This window comes from Hirsutella rhossiliensis (assembly GCF_020360975.1).
Source record: "Hirsutella rhossiliensis strain HR02 chromosome Unknown scaffold00015, whole genome shotgun sequence".
Taxonomy (NCBI): Eukaryota; Fungi; Ascomycota; class Sordariomycetes; order Hypocreales; family Ophiocordycipitaceae; genus Hirsutella; species Hirsutella rhossiliensis.
In genome coordinates, this window is record NW_025408681.1 from 177,199 (window position 1) to 190,721 (window position 13,523).

At 51.0% G+C, this 13,523-nt stretch overlaps 2 protein-coding genes across 2 annotated transcripts; one reads left to right on the plus strand and one right to left on the minus strand.

Annotated features, from left to right (window-relative positions):
- Positions 1-8,374: 8,374 nt before the first annotated feature.
- HRG_10142 (uncharacterized protein) lies at positions 8,375-8,920 on the minus strand (the record flags this gene model as incomplete). The annotated part of the gene is made up of 1 exon (XM_044868613.1): positions 8,375-8,920. One exon carries the CDS (start codon positions 8,918-8,920, stop codon positions 8,375-8,377), a length of 546 nt encoding a protein of 181 aa, XP_044715968.1.
- A 2,774-nt stretch (positions 8,921-11,694) lies between these two features.
- Positions 11,695-13,017, plus strand: HRG_10143 (reverse transcriptase (RNA-dependent DNA polymerase) domain-containing protein; the record flags this gene model as incomplete). The annotated part of the gene is made up of 1 exon (XM_044868614.1): positions 11,695-13,017. One exon carries the CDS (start codon positions 11,695-11,697, stop codon positions 13,015-13,017), a length of 1,323 nt encoding a protein of 440 aa, XP_044715969.1.
- Between the last annotated feature and the right edge of the window lie 506 nt (positions 13,018-13,523).

The following is a 13,523-nucleotide window of genomic DNA, read 5'->3' on the forward strand; positions in this document are numbered from 1 at the left end:
CCCTCAGGCGCTGGAAAACTGGTCGGGCAAGCCAAGACGGGAACCGGGAGTTCATCACGCTGATCGCTGCCATATGTGCAGATTATTCGTTCCTGCCACCGGCCCTCATTTACAAAGGGGAGTCAAAAGACTTCCAAGATACTTGGCTTGAAGATTTTGACCATTCCAGCGAAGTAGCCTTCTTCGCCAGTACGGAAAACCAGGGTGGTTTTCCATATATGGAAAGGTGTGCAATCCATACTGGAGTATCGCCCCACATTTATTGCAAGTATTGCAATACACCTTTCCATTCTTGGTCCGTGCGCATCCCGCAACAGCTCACCTATATGGTCTCGGCAAAACGTGCCAAACACGACATGAATCAATGAAAAATCAAGGAACAGTTAACGTGAACGTAATGACAGACGACCGGTCAAGGGGATGCCAAGCAGAAATTTGCTCCTTTGCAGGAAACAGGCGTAGAAGTTGAGCCAGGATTTTACCCAAAATCTGGGGACCCGCCACCACCCTCGGCCCCTTGCAAGATATCGTTCTTGAGCCAATGCTTTAAACATTCTCCTTTTCGACTTGTTTCGCGTCCAATTGGGCTCTTTCCCATGAGATTGTGCGACGCGCCCTGAGAACACCCGCTCAGGTTCATCACTCATCGCCGGCATTGATAGGATGTCTATGGCCATTTGTGATAGCTTGGGCCATCGTTTTCTCTGTTGCTCTTGAAGCCACCATGACAAGGCCGTCGTCGGCGTAATGTCGTACGGATCACATGAAATGTAATCTTCGTACTCGTCCTGGCTTGACGGTCGAGTGCAATTCTGCAGGTTCCTTGAAATGCGATCAAACGCGTCAAGGTCCTCGTCATCATCGTCATCTAGTAAATGTTGCGAGAGGAAGTCATCCACAGTGTCTCGGTATGTGAGCCACAGGTCTTTGACCTGTTTGAAAGCAGTTTTTGCCACTTCTTCTTCCAATTTGCCTGGATGTATGTTGTGCGATAGCTGGGATGAAGGATCAAGGCAGCTGCATAATAGGGCGATGCTTCTGTCTTGCTATAATATTTGTCAAAGACTTCCCACCCTCGTTTGATCCTAAAGGACAGCTCGGTGTCTGATTTGTACGTGACCTATTGCACCATCTCAGCGCTTGCACAAGGAGATCAGAGGAATGGAAGGCATGGTACCAGGGCTTCATCAAAGCATCGGATCAAGACGTCCATCGTGAAGAGCACTTTGTCCAGGGTCGCATGATCCCCTTGTGTTGCTAATGTCGCTCGGGCGAACGGTTGAAGGATCTTCTCAATTATTCGGAGCCGGGCCCAATCTTCCGGCAATAGAAAATCCGCAGAAAGATCTTCGAAATGATTCTTGGTGTAGGTGTCCAGAGCGCTGGCAGTTTCCTGCTGAGTGGCAACATGCAGCATCTGATACCAGCTATTCCACCTCGTACGATTGTCAAGTGGAATGCCCCTCTCAGCGAGTTCCATAAACTCTCCACTGCGTCCTGATGAACTCCGGATGTTGACAACCAGGTTGTGGAGCTTACCAAGTGGTCCAAGGCGGCGAAATTCGGTGCGCTGCCTTTGAACTTTGCCAGGTCATCTGCGTCTTCGCATATTTCGCCCTCTTTCAAGTCAATAGAATTCTGGAACAGGAAAGCTTGAACTGCCAAGTTGATAACGTGGCCTAGGCATCGGAGGCGGTGAACTTCAGGATCCCATTTGACGCCCTCTTCCTTGAGATACGTGCTCACTGCCCGGCAGAGGTGTCATTCGTGCTCGAATTATCCCCAACGATGCTTCCAAGGCGTCGCAGAATACCAAAGTCCCGCAAGATGGGAAGAAGTGTAACGAATTGCTCCTCCCGGAATGGTTCGCCACAGGCCGAAGTGCAAGGAGAGCTTTCCGTCGTGCTTCTTGTGCGTGGTCAACAAAGTGGGAGCAAACTCCGAGAAGAAGGAGCCGATTGGGGGACGTCCAAATGTCAAGCGAGAGGTGAACCTTGGATTTTGCTGACTGGAGCTTCATTCGCACGATATCCTTGGCCGACTGGAAATGATTGTCGATAATTCGTGGAATAGTCGAGTGGGCGGAAGGAGATGGTCCTTCGCGACCGGGTTCAAGGTCGAAATGAAGAGGTGAAATTCGCGGGATTCGACAATTCGATAAGGAAGGTTTCGTGCGACGATCAGCCAAGCTAAGGCTTTGTTTATCTTGTCTTGGTCCAGGTAGCGTTTGAAGACCTCCGACTCAATCTCCGTTGTGGCCCAATTCCCGTGCTTGCTGGTAGAGTTGCTCAAACCCTCAAAGATGGATGATTGAAGAGGAGTCAAATCTTCCACGACTCGAATATCGTGCTTACCCTCCAGATGTTTTCGAAAGTTAGTGGTAACTGAAGTGCTGTACGGGTTCGTCTGGGGACAATGGCTGCAATAGAGAAGACGATTTCGGCCCTTAAACTCTTCCTCCCCCTCTGCTGCAACGCGAGCATGCTTCCACGTTGCGATAGCCGCTTTGCCTCTTGTATTGCGAGATCTTGATGTCGTAGAGTCCGACAATATAGATTCAGCATCGAAGAAGGATAGCACACTTGCAGAATCCATAGTTCGACAACTGATTCGTCCGACGCGTTGGTGCAAAGTGGTGGGAAAGCGATTTGTGTTTGTGTGGGAATTAGCGGGGTTCAAGGCCCTCAGACCCTGGACGATGGCGCTGTAGGGGTCCCGGTCAGTGGCGCAATTTGGCCAATTATTGACTGAGCATTGAAATACTATGGATCCATATCCATACCCTGTCCATGCCATAGTATGGAAAGGGTATTTCCATACTTGGGTATGGAAAACCACCCTGCGGAAAACGGCTGGAGTTGTGACGCACTGGGTTTACACTGGCTTCAGCGCTTATTTGAATGCCATACGAAGCAAAAGGCTGGTCGTGCCTACCGTCTCTTAATTTTAGACGGTCATAATAGTCACATTAACCTGAAATTCATTGACTATGCCGATCGGAATCGAATTCTCATTGCTGTGTTGCCATCGCACTCAACTCATCGGCTTCAACCACTCGATGTTGGCCTGTTTTCCGCACTCTCCACCTATTATGCTCAAGGTTCCGACCAGCTGATGTCCATTGGATGGGGGTTAATTCGCCTTAACAAACGGAACTTTTGGCCACTCTTTCGTGATGCGTGGAACCAGGCATTTACGGCCAAAAATATCGAGGCTGGTTGGCGGGCCACAGGAATCCATCCACTCGACCCCGGCAAAGTATTGTCCAAGATTAGCCACAGCAGTGATGTGACACCCCCACAAACTGCATCTGAGGAAAGGGCGATGAAGACTCCAGGCTCTCTTCGGGCTATTCGGCGCATTACCCGCCGTCTCCGCAAGGAAGGGCTGATGGACTCCCGAGTCACAGCGCTCTCCCGAGCATCAGAGAAACTGGCGACACAATATGAGCTCGTACAACACGAAAATCGAGATCTACAGGAAGCGCTCAAACTTGCACATAAAAAAGTGAAACGCAGAAAGGCCTTGGGCCTTTTCAATCCAGAAGAAAGTGGTGGCCAGCCGGTCTTTTTCAGTCCAGCCAAGGTGGAACTGGCGCGGCGACGTCAGACGGACAAGGCACAGGCCGACGAGCAGCGCAAGCAAGCCATTGAAGATCGTCGACTCCAGGTAGCCATATCACGTGAAGAAAAGGCTCGAGAATCTGCCGAGAAGAAAAACAGCGGGCTGCAATGCGTCAGGCCTTGCGAGAGCAGCGTTCTCGAGAGAAGACAGAGCGTGCTGCGGAGCGCGAGGCAAAGCGAGCTGAGAAACGGGAGGCCGCAGCAAAATTAAAAGCAGAGAGGTCTGCACGCGAGGCTGAACGCCAGGCTATTCGGGAAGTCAAGTTTGAGGTAGCTGCTACGTCAAAGCCTGGTGTAAGAGGGCACAAAAGACATGGTAGCGGTGAGAAAACGAGGGCGTTGGAAGCGGGTTTGCGCGACGGGCATTCAACCACGCAACAACTCGGAGGAAGAAAGGGTAAAGATTGGTTCTGAAGCTTCAGTGGCTCGAGACCACAGTCCCGGAGCTTTAGGGGTAAAGGACATACCTCCCGTTCGACGGAAGCGCAGGAAGTATGGAGGCCGGTTTCTCAGTCTCTCAGGTCTGGGCGGACCACAAGACCGCCTGCTCATATTTCCTAAGAAAACCATCATATCGATAGACTCTGTATGAAGTGTTTCACATAATTGTAATGTTTAATAGTATTTTAAATGGTTGTGTCGGTTGCAGGATTAATTTTCGCTCTGGCTTGCCGGTCGGGCAATTTGTTGCATGACGTGGTGCGTTGCATGACTCAGTGAGGTACGTTATATGGAAAGGTGTGCAATTGTCGGAACTGACGGGTAGAAACACATGTCGGATCACGTGCATCATCACGTGCAGACACCGGGCAAATCCGGCAGCCAATTTCCCCCTTAGGGACGAGGCCTCCAAGGAGGCCTCAAGAAGAAAAAAGAACACAGATCATCACAATCAATACAACCTCTTTTGCAGCTGCACACAAGCTGCTGCATTAAGCCTTGATCCATCGTACATACCCACATATTTCCTCATTAGGCCCGAGCCGCAGAACCACCGTTCTGACAATTAAGAGTCTCACATCTCTATTTGCTACCAACCATCCATTACGAAAAGGCTCCTTTGAGAAATACCAACAACCCGAATACATAGCGATCGAAATATACCTATAAAACACCCAACACTAAGCAAGATGGACACCAACACGAAAAAGATGGAGGTCTTGCTCAACAACCCGCAAGATTGGTCCATCTGGAACAACAAGTTCCACGCTCACGCCTGCGACCGAAAGCTCTGGCTGTGGATTGCCAACGACCCTGCCGCTGGGCTCCTCAAGAGGTTCCCGGCCGAGCCAGTGCCTCCAAACTTTGCGGAGCTGCAGACGGCCCCAGAGAGATAGGGCCCAGAAAGAATACTCCCAACAGTGGCAAATCTACACCCATCACTTTCGACTATACGAAAAACAGGAAGACTCACTCCGCGAGCTTCGGGACTGGATCTCAAAGACGATATGTCATACATACTATCAGACCTGCTGCAACCCCGATGAGTCCTTGCGCGTGTGGTATGCAAAGCTGCAAAAACACGCCAAGGGATCACAGGAAGAAGTTCTCCGTACTCTACAAAACAACTACGAAGAAGCAGTCAAGCCTCTTGTGAAGGCCCCTCGAAACTGGCACCTCTGGTTGGATACCTGGAAGAAAGCCATGAACGAAGGAATCCAGGAGGGCCTCCCAGAAGCTTTCCACCACTCAATTTGGATCCGCGACTTCTTTAAGGCTATCTCGCCACAGTTCCCGCGCGGGTGACATCAGTCCAAGTATCTGGAAGAACAAGAGACCTAAGTTTCGACATGCATACCATGTCAAACATATTCACCGAATTCATCGACACCCTACCTGCAACACCCACCGTGGTGAAGAAGGGAGCCTTTGGCCCAACCTACAACGACAAGGACAAGGTCCCTATCCAGGGATACGGCGACGTTGACATCCAGGTCAAGACTCCAATGGGATCAAAGGTGCTTAGGCTGCTCGATGCCGCCTACTGCGAGAATTTTGCTTGCAACCTCGTCTCTTACCAGCTACTTAAGAAACAGGGTATGTCGCATTCAGGATGCGTATAATGAAATGCGCGGTTGATAAGCGATGTCATCGAACGTTATCGCACGGAGGATGAGCAAGTGGGCATAAAGATCAGGGACTGGAAGACTCTTGATTCTGCTATCTAAGGTGGGAAAGAGGCGAGATCTTTATAGACTGCCTGAATATGAGAATGGAAGGGAATGGTAGTGAATGGAAGCATCTGATCGGATCATCTGGAAGCCACTGATGCGTTGATGATGCCTCCTAGAAGTTTCTGTGGGGAAATGTGGAAACGGACTGTGCGAATAGGGGGTCAGACTGTTGGAGGCTGATATCCTATGTGTGACATACCCCCCCAGGTTGTGCTGGCTAGTGGGCAGTGCAAACTGAAGAAAGAAACTAGATCCCTAGCAACGTAGAGATATCGACGAGACCGAGTTGTTTGACGAAAGTAGCAAATTTCTGGCCTGGCAGAGCTTTGGTGAGCGGGCTGAGCGCCGTGGCTGAGTCACTCGGACCGGGGTCCGGTGTCGGATATGGGTGCTGAATGTCATGAAACTCATCCTGATCATCCGAGTCCTCATGATCAGATGGTTCGGGTTGTACCACAATCGTGGTGGCGTCTCCTTGATCTGAGGGAGATTGCTCAACGGGGTCAGGTTCAGGTTCATCGATTTGAGTGGGGATTTCCTCGTAATCCGACTCGTCCTCGATGTGGGCTGGAAGCTGTACTTCCACGCGCTGTGGGATAGGTTCTGGTGGCTGATCATTTCCGTCATAGAAGATGCTTTCATTGAAGGTCACATCTCGGACCCTTCGGACTTCTGATGTGGACGGAATCCAGATCCTGAAAATGTTCGTGGAATCATATCCAACGAGATAACCGATTTCTGTGTGAGGGTCGGTCTTTAGGTCCTTCTTCTGTCTGTTCTGAAGGGCCTGGGGTGTCAAGGATAGGCTCTGCAGCCGTATGCCTTGAGAAACGTGATGTCAGGCTGGTCTTGCTGGTAGCCTATGTCTCTGTTGTTGTCTCGCAGCCACTGATGAAGCAGCTGGAAAGGCGTTCGGAAGCTGTGGTTCTGCATGGGCGATCTGTTGTGCAAAAACACTGCTGCTTTCCAAGTCTCTGGCCAAAGATCAGATGGTAAATTGGCATCAATTCCCATTGTTCTGGCCTGGGCAGATATTACCCCCCCAGATCGCTCTGCAGAACCGTTTTGAGCGGAGTGTAAGGGCAGAAGGTTCATCTTGAATCCCCTTTTCCTCGATCCAGCTCTCATACGCACTCTGAAGAGAACGATCGTTATCACGGTGGATAATGCAAATGTTGAGATTCCATTGGCGTTGAACCATTGCCTCGTGGTTTCTCAAAGCAGTCATAACGGACCCTTGTGTCGCGTCATTCAGAAGGTAGATGAAGATCATGCTTGTAAATTCATCTTTGATAAGAAGAACAGCTTCCTTGCCGTTGAATGAGGTGTTCATACTGAAGATATCAACGTAGATTCTCCAGAATGGTCTGGGGCTCGGTTTTGAGGGTTCGGCGAGAGACGACCTTCTTTCCCTTCCCAAGGGAACACGCGGTGCAATCGATGGTAACTGGGCCTTTGATCTTCGAACCCGTCGTGTTCTCAACAAGATGCTCTAGGGCTTGAGCGTTCAAGTGACCTAGGCGCTTATGCCAAAGCGTAGCATCTGCTGTTTTCACTGTGCGAGGTGCAGATGAAGATGTGAAATTGGAGGCGTGAGAGTCCTCCTTAATCGGGTTGAACTCGATGACCGGTTGACGAAAGCGGCGTTTCGTATGAAATATAATCTGATCGTCTTTAGAGACGCGTCCAGATAGTGGATTCCAGTTGTATCCCTTCGCAAGAAAGCGGTCGAGGGATGCGATGTTGGTGTGGAATTTTGGCACGAAGGCAACTTCGTTGAGCTGAAAAAGTCCTCCTTCTTCAAGCTTCATACGGACTGTGCCGTAGCCAAGGATCTGAAGTTGACTATCGCCTGCAAAGAGCTCTTCTGGCTCTGCAGGGGCGGTGTAGTCAAGAAAACGGGATCGGTTGTTGCAAATGTGTGTGTCTGATCCGGAATCAAGGATAAAGGAGTCATACAGCGGGTAGACTGCCTTTCCCGTCGAGAAACTGGTTGATGGAGGTGTTGAGGAGGCGGTGTGTTGTCAGGAGCTGGTAGAAGACCGGCAAACGCTGTGCCTTTAACGGAGGAGTCGGACGATTTCTCCATTTCCTTCTTCTTGAAGTCTTGTGCTTTCTCCGTCATCTTCTTTGCCCATGGATTTGAGTCGAGGATTTCCTTGATCTTCTTCTCAACCTTCTGATCAGGAGTCCAGCCATCAGGCCGAGCTGATTTGATGAGATAGAAGCAATCTACGAAGCGGTGATATTCTCCGCAGACACACATAGGAACACCATCAGCGTTCTTGCTTGAAGACCACTTAGGCTTGTCCTCTTTCCTCTCCGATTTCTCTCCCTTGCCTTGGAAGGCAGCTCCGAATGATCCTTTGCTGTTGTTGGCGGCCTTGATTCGGTGAGCTCGTTCAAAGATCTCACTGATCTTAATGCCGTCCGGGAAGTCCGTCTTCCAATCAGGCTTGCCGAATACGGCCTCGTCTTCCATTTTGTTGACCCAATAGTCTGTGAATGGGGCGTTGATGGACGAAACAGCCTGTAGGAAATCTTGGGTAGGGCGAAGGTCCTGGACATCAGGAAGCCCTAATTGCTTTGCCTCAGTGAGGACTTTCTGCCATTGGGTGACCCAAGCTTCGATCTTGGTCCTGTTTGGCGACTGAAGGGTGGAACGATAACGCTGAACAACTTCCTCTCGAGTGCCCAGTCGGTTGGGGCCACACGAGCCTGAAGCAAGGCAAGTTGCTTTGCAACGTCGTGTTCCTCGGCAATGGTGCTGTAGTAGTTGCCGATGGTCTTGACGATGTGTTGTTGAAGGCTGGCGAGTGCCTTCACTTGATCCCTATACCCTTGAAGCTTCGAGCGGTATTGGGTGTGGAGGAATTCGAGACGGCGAAATTCCTCCGAGGTCAGATCCACGAGATCAGATGCTTCGTGGTTGATTTGTCGGAATGTTGGTTCAACTGGCTGCTGAAGAACCGGCTTACCCTCCTTGACGGCAGGGTCCAGAAAGTCCCAAAGACTGTGGGACGTGGCGAATTTCTTGATGATAGAAATCCATTGTTTCCAGTCGCAAGGGCCGTTGAGCACGGTGCCCTTGGAAGAGCCATCAAGATCTAGAGCTGAGCTCATTGTGGAAGCTATTCTGCGCAGCGGAGTGAACAAGAATAAGATACCCAGTCAGTGGCAGACCGGGCTCATAACTATCGCACGGAGGATGAGCAAGTGGGCATAAAGATCAGGGACTGGAAGACTCTTGATTCTGCTATCTAAGGTGGGAAAGAGGCGAGATCTTTATAGACTGCCTGAATATGAGAATGGAAGGGAATGGTAGTGAATGGAAGCATCTGATCAGATCATCTGGAAGCCACTGATGCGTTGATGATGCCTCCTAGAAGTTTCTGTGGGGAAATGTGGAAACGGACTGTGCGAATAGGGGGTCAGACTGTTGGAGGCTGATATCCTATGTGTGACAAACGTTCTAGATAACATTACAAAAGCATCCTGGGTGGCAAGTGGCAAATTCGCCACCGCAAGGCAGTCATATTCCCTCAGGACTATAAGGAGACAGAACTTCTCACATTCATTTTAGATAGACGACAATGAACAAGATTGACTCTTACCTTCCATTTTTTATCCATGCGAGAGGGTATTTGGTGGGATGAAGACCCAAGCAGGAAACCAAGCCTGCGCGCCCCTGACCGAAGCATCGTCGGCCTCGTGGAACGACACCATGGTCAATTTGTGCTTGAATATATTCCTCAACATTTCTCGAGGCGGGCATTCTTCACCCGCCGAAACACATTCAATTCCTTCACCAAGCGGAAGCCTCAAAGGCATCAGCCGAGGTATGGCATCTGCGACTAGGACACCCTGGACCTAGGGCCCTAGAACACCTTGTCAACTGCTCCAGAGGAGTTAGAATCAAGGGAATCACCACCGCGCAATGCGACAATTGCGGGACAGCAAAGGCAAAACGGATGATTCGACGAGAGCCTCGCACTGCAGACCACTGTAAAGGCGAGAGACTGGCGATCGATTTTCACGACCTTCAGCCTGATTCGAAAGGATTTAACTCCCTGATGCTTCTCACCGATAGAGCAAGCGGCTTTTCTTGGGACTACTACCTCCAAGATCGGAAAGCCGATACCATCATCACTACCCTTAAACACGCTGTCGACTACCTTACGTACCAATTTGACTTTAAGGTCAAAGTCATCGAATGCGACAATGAACTAACGAGCCAAAAGCCGGCAGTTACACAGTTCCTGCTCGGAAGAAACCTCAAAGTCGAACCCTCGGCCCCTTACACTCAAGACCAAAACGGAGGTGCCGAGCGCTCAGGGGGTGTGATCAAAGACAAGGCACGTGCAATGAGAGGCAACCTTCCTTCGAAACTGTGGAGAGAAGTTTACAAATCTGCCGTCTACCTCAACAACCGCACGCCAAAATGCAGAATTAAGTGGACTTCGCCATATGAAGATCTAACAGGGAGAAAGCCCGCACAAGAGCATCTCCGAGCTTACGGCTGCAAAGCCTTTGCCATGACTCCATCAACCCAAGACAAGAGGAATCGCCTCAAGAAACTTGACCCACGGGCTTGGATAGGATACCTTGTGGGATACACGTCCTCCAACGTATACCGAATTTGGGTACCATCAGAAGGCAAAGTGATCTCTACCCGAGACGTTATTTTTGACGAGCAACAGATTTTCGATGGAACACTCGAGAGCCTCGCTCAAAACGTCAAGGAAGCAGACCTCGAGGAGCTAGCTCTAGCCCTCACACACATAAGTCTTCCAGAAGACGACGAAATCGCCCGAAAGCAGCCCCACAGGCGCTTGACGAGCAAATCTTCGAATTTGACCACGATGACGATGACGAGCACACAGCAGAGCCTGAGAAAGACCCGGAAGGTCAGGAAAGTCGATACACAGAAGCCCGATTCGAGCTGCTACCGACGCCTCCTTCAACTCCTCCGGCGGCCCTGCTTGCCGCATCAATACAAACAAATCTGCCTGAAAAGCGAGTTGATCTCAACGAGCCCCAGGAAATCATCCATCAGCAGGGTCAAGGAATCCTTCCCTCGCACATTGATGGAAGCTCACATTGGGAATCTTCCTCGAGCACGCCTGGCTGGGAACACTTCCACGCACAGTGCAAATCATGCCCGGCAACGAGGAACCCTCAAGCTTGGAGCAGTGGAGCAAGGAATCCTTCCCACACAAACACATTGCGTTGAGGAACCCTCTTCGCAGCAAGGCGAAGGAATCCTTCCCTTGCAACAATCACGTGTTGAGGAACCCTCTTCACGGCAAGTAGAAGGAACCCTTCTCTTGCACCCATACCCATGCGTTGAGGAACCCTCTTCGCAGCGAGCAGAGGAACCCCTCTCGCAACAACCACACCGCTTTGAGGAATCCTCTCAGCAGCAGGGTCAAGGAATCCTTCCCTCGCGTAAACACACAGCCAACTGGCATGCCGCCTTCATGGCAGGCACACAAGCAGGACCACTTGCAAAAGACAAGCTGAGCCACAAGATTAAAGACAAAGCATATCTTGAACGGCTGATCATGAAGAAACAGATCCATCGCCGAGACCTTCCAGACGTGCCGAAACACCACTCCCAACTGCGAGACCACCCTCTCGGACATCAATTCGAGGAGGCAGAGGAAGTACACCTTCAGAGCCATAAAGACATGAAGTCTTGGTTCGAGGTGAGCTCTACAGAGCTCCCGAAGAAGGCCCAAGTGCTTGACTGCATGTGGGTTTACGTATACAAATTCGATAAGCATGGGAGGCTCTCAAAATGCAAGGCAAGACTGGTGGTGCGAGGGGATCAACAGCTCCGAAATGGGCAAGAAACCTACGCAGCCACGCTTGCTGGAAGAAGCTTTCGCACATTGATGGCGATGGCGGCAAGGTTCGATCTCGAACTGATCCAATACGACGCTGTCAACGCGTTCGTAAATGCCTCTCTTGATGAGGAAGTCTTCATGAAGATGCCACCAGGCCATAGGAAACACGGGACCGTATTGAAGCTTAACAAAGCCCTTTACGGATTGAGGAAATCACCATTGCTGTGGCATCGAGAGCTCACCAACACGCTCAAGAAGCTCGGCTTCAAGCCAGTGCCACACGAGCCCTGCTGCCTCACCCTCAACGGAATCATCGTTTTCTTCTACGTTGACGACATCGTCTTCGCATATCAGCGAAAGAACGAGTCGAGGGCGCAAGCCCTGGAAGCACAAATGCGTGAGAAATACCAGCTGACAGGTGGTAACAGCCTTCAGTGGTTTCTTGGCATCGAGATTCTTCGAGACCGCGAGAAAGGCTTCATTTGGCTATCACAAGCCTCATACATCGACAAGATCTCGCGCCTCGCGAAGAAACACAGGAGCTTTGACACCCCGATGGGGGTCAACGAACTTTTCCCATTCAACGGCATTGCTTCATTTGCTGACATCAATTCGTACCAAGTGAAAATAGGCTCCGTGCTATACGCTGCGGTTATCACGCGCCCAGACATCGCGTTTGTAACTTCAAAGCTATCAAAGTTCAACCCCAACCCGGGACCCAAACATCACGAAGCGGCCGACCGCGTGATCTGCTATCTGCAGCAGACAAAAGGACTGGCGCTCCGCCTGGGGGGTGGGGACGATTTCGAAGTGGCAAGCGATGCCTCTTTCGCCGACAACTCATCAGACCGCAAGAGCTCTCAAGCTTTCGCAATGAAGCTATTTGGAGGCCTCATCGGCTGGCGAGCAAACAAACAAGACACTGTCACCACTTCAACCACAGAGGCGGAGCTACTTGCCCTCTCACAAGCGGCAAAGGAATCGATATACGTGAGCCGCCTGATCCGAGAACTCGACGTAAAACTCGACCACTCTCGAATCAGCATCCAATGCGACAACACGCAAACAATACGCATCGTAACCGCGGAGGTGGCAACGCTACGAACCAAGCTGCGGCACGTCGACATTCACAACCACTGGCTTCGCCAAGAAATCACGAACGGAACCCTCGAAGTCAAATACACACCAAGCGCCGAGATGATGGCCGACGGTCTCACCAAGGCCCTCCAAGGACCCAAGTTCCAAGCCTTTGTCAACCAAATCGGCCTCCACGATATCTCCGACCGCCTTGCGTCACGAGAGCTCCCCGAATCGACCGACTCAATACTTCAAGAACAATCTTACAAGATGTGGGAGGACCAAGTTGTGTAAGGCAGCACATAGCAGCGGCCCAGAAAGAAGGGCCCTTTGCCTACGGGCACTGTAGACTGCAGGAGATTCCTCCATGAGTCAGGAGCAAGAACATGGTCATTGGCAGCCTCCCACTCTTCCACATGGAAGAGGGCTCGGCTGGGGGGGTGTGTCGGAACTGACGGGTAGAAACACATGTCGGATCACGTGCATCATCACGTGCAGACACCGGGCAAATCCGGCAGCCAATTTCCCCCTTAGGGACGAGGCCTCCAAGGAGGCCTCAAGAAGAAAAAAGAACACAGATCATCACAATCAATACAACCTCTTTTGCAGCTGCACACAAGCTGCTGCATTAAGCCTTGATCCATCGTACATACCCACATATTTCCTCATTAGGCCCGAGCCGCAGAACCACCGTTCTGACACCTATAGGCTGCCGTAACCCCGCCCTACTAGGGGGGCCTCAAAGTCGGCCAATCCCCGTGACAGCTCCACAGTCACGGGGGGGCGGTTGACCTAGAAAA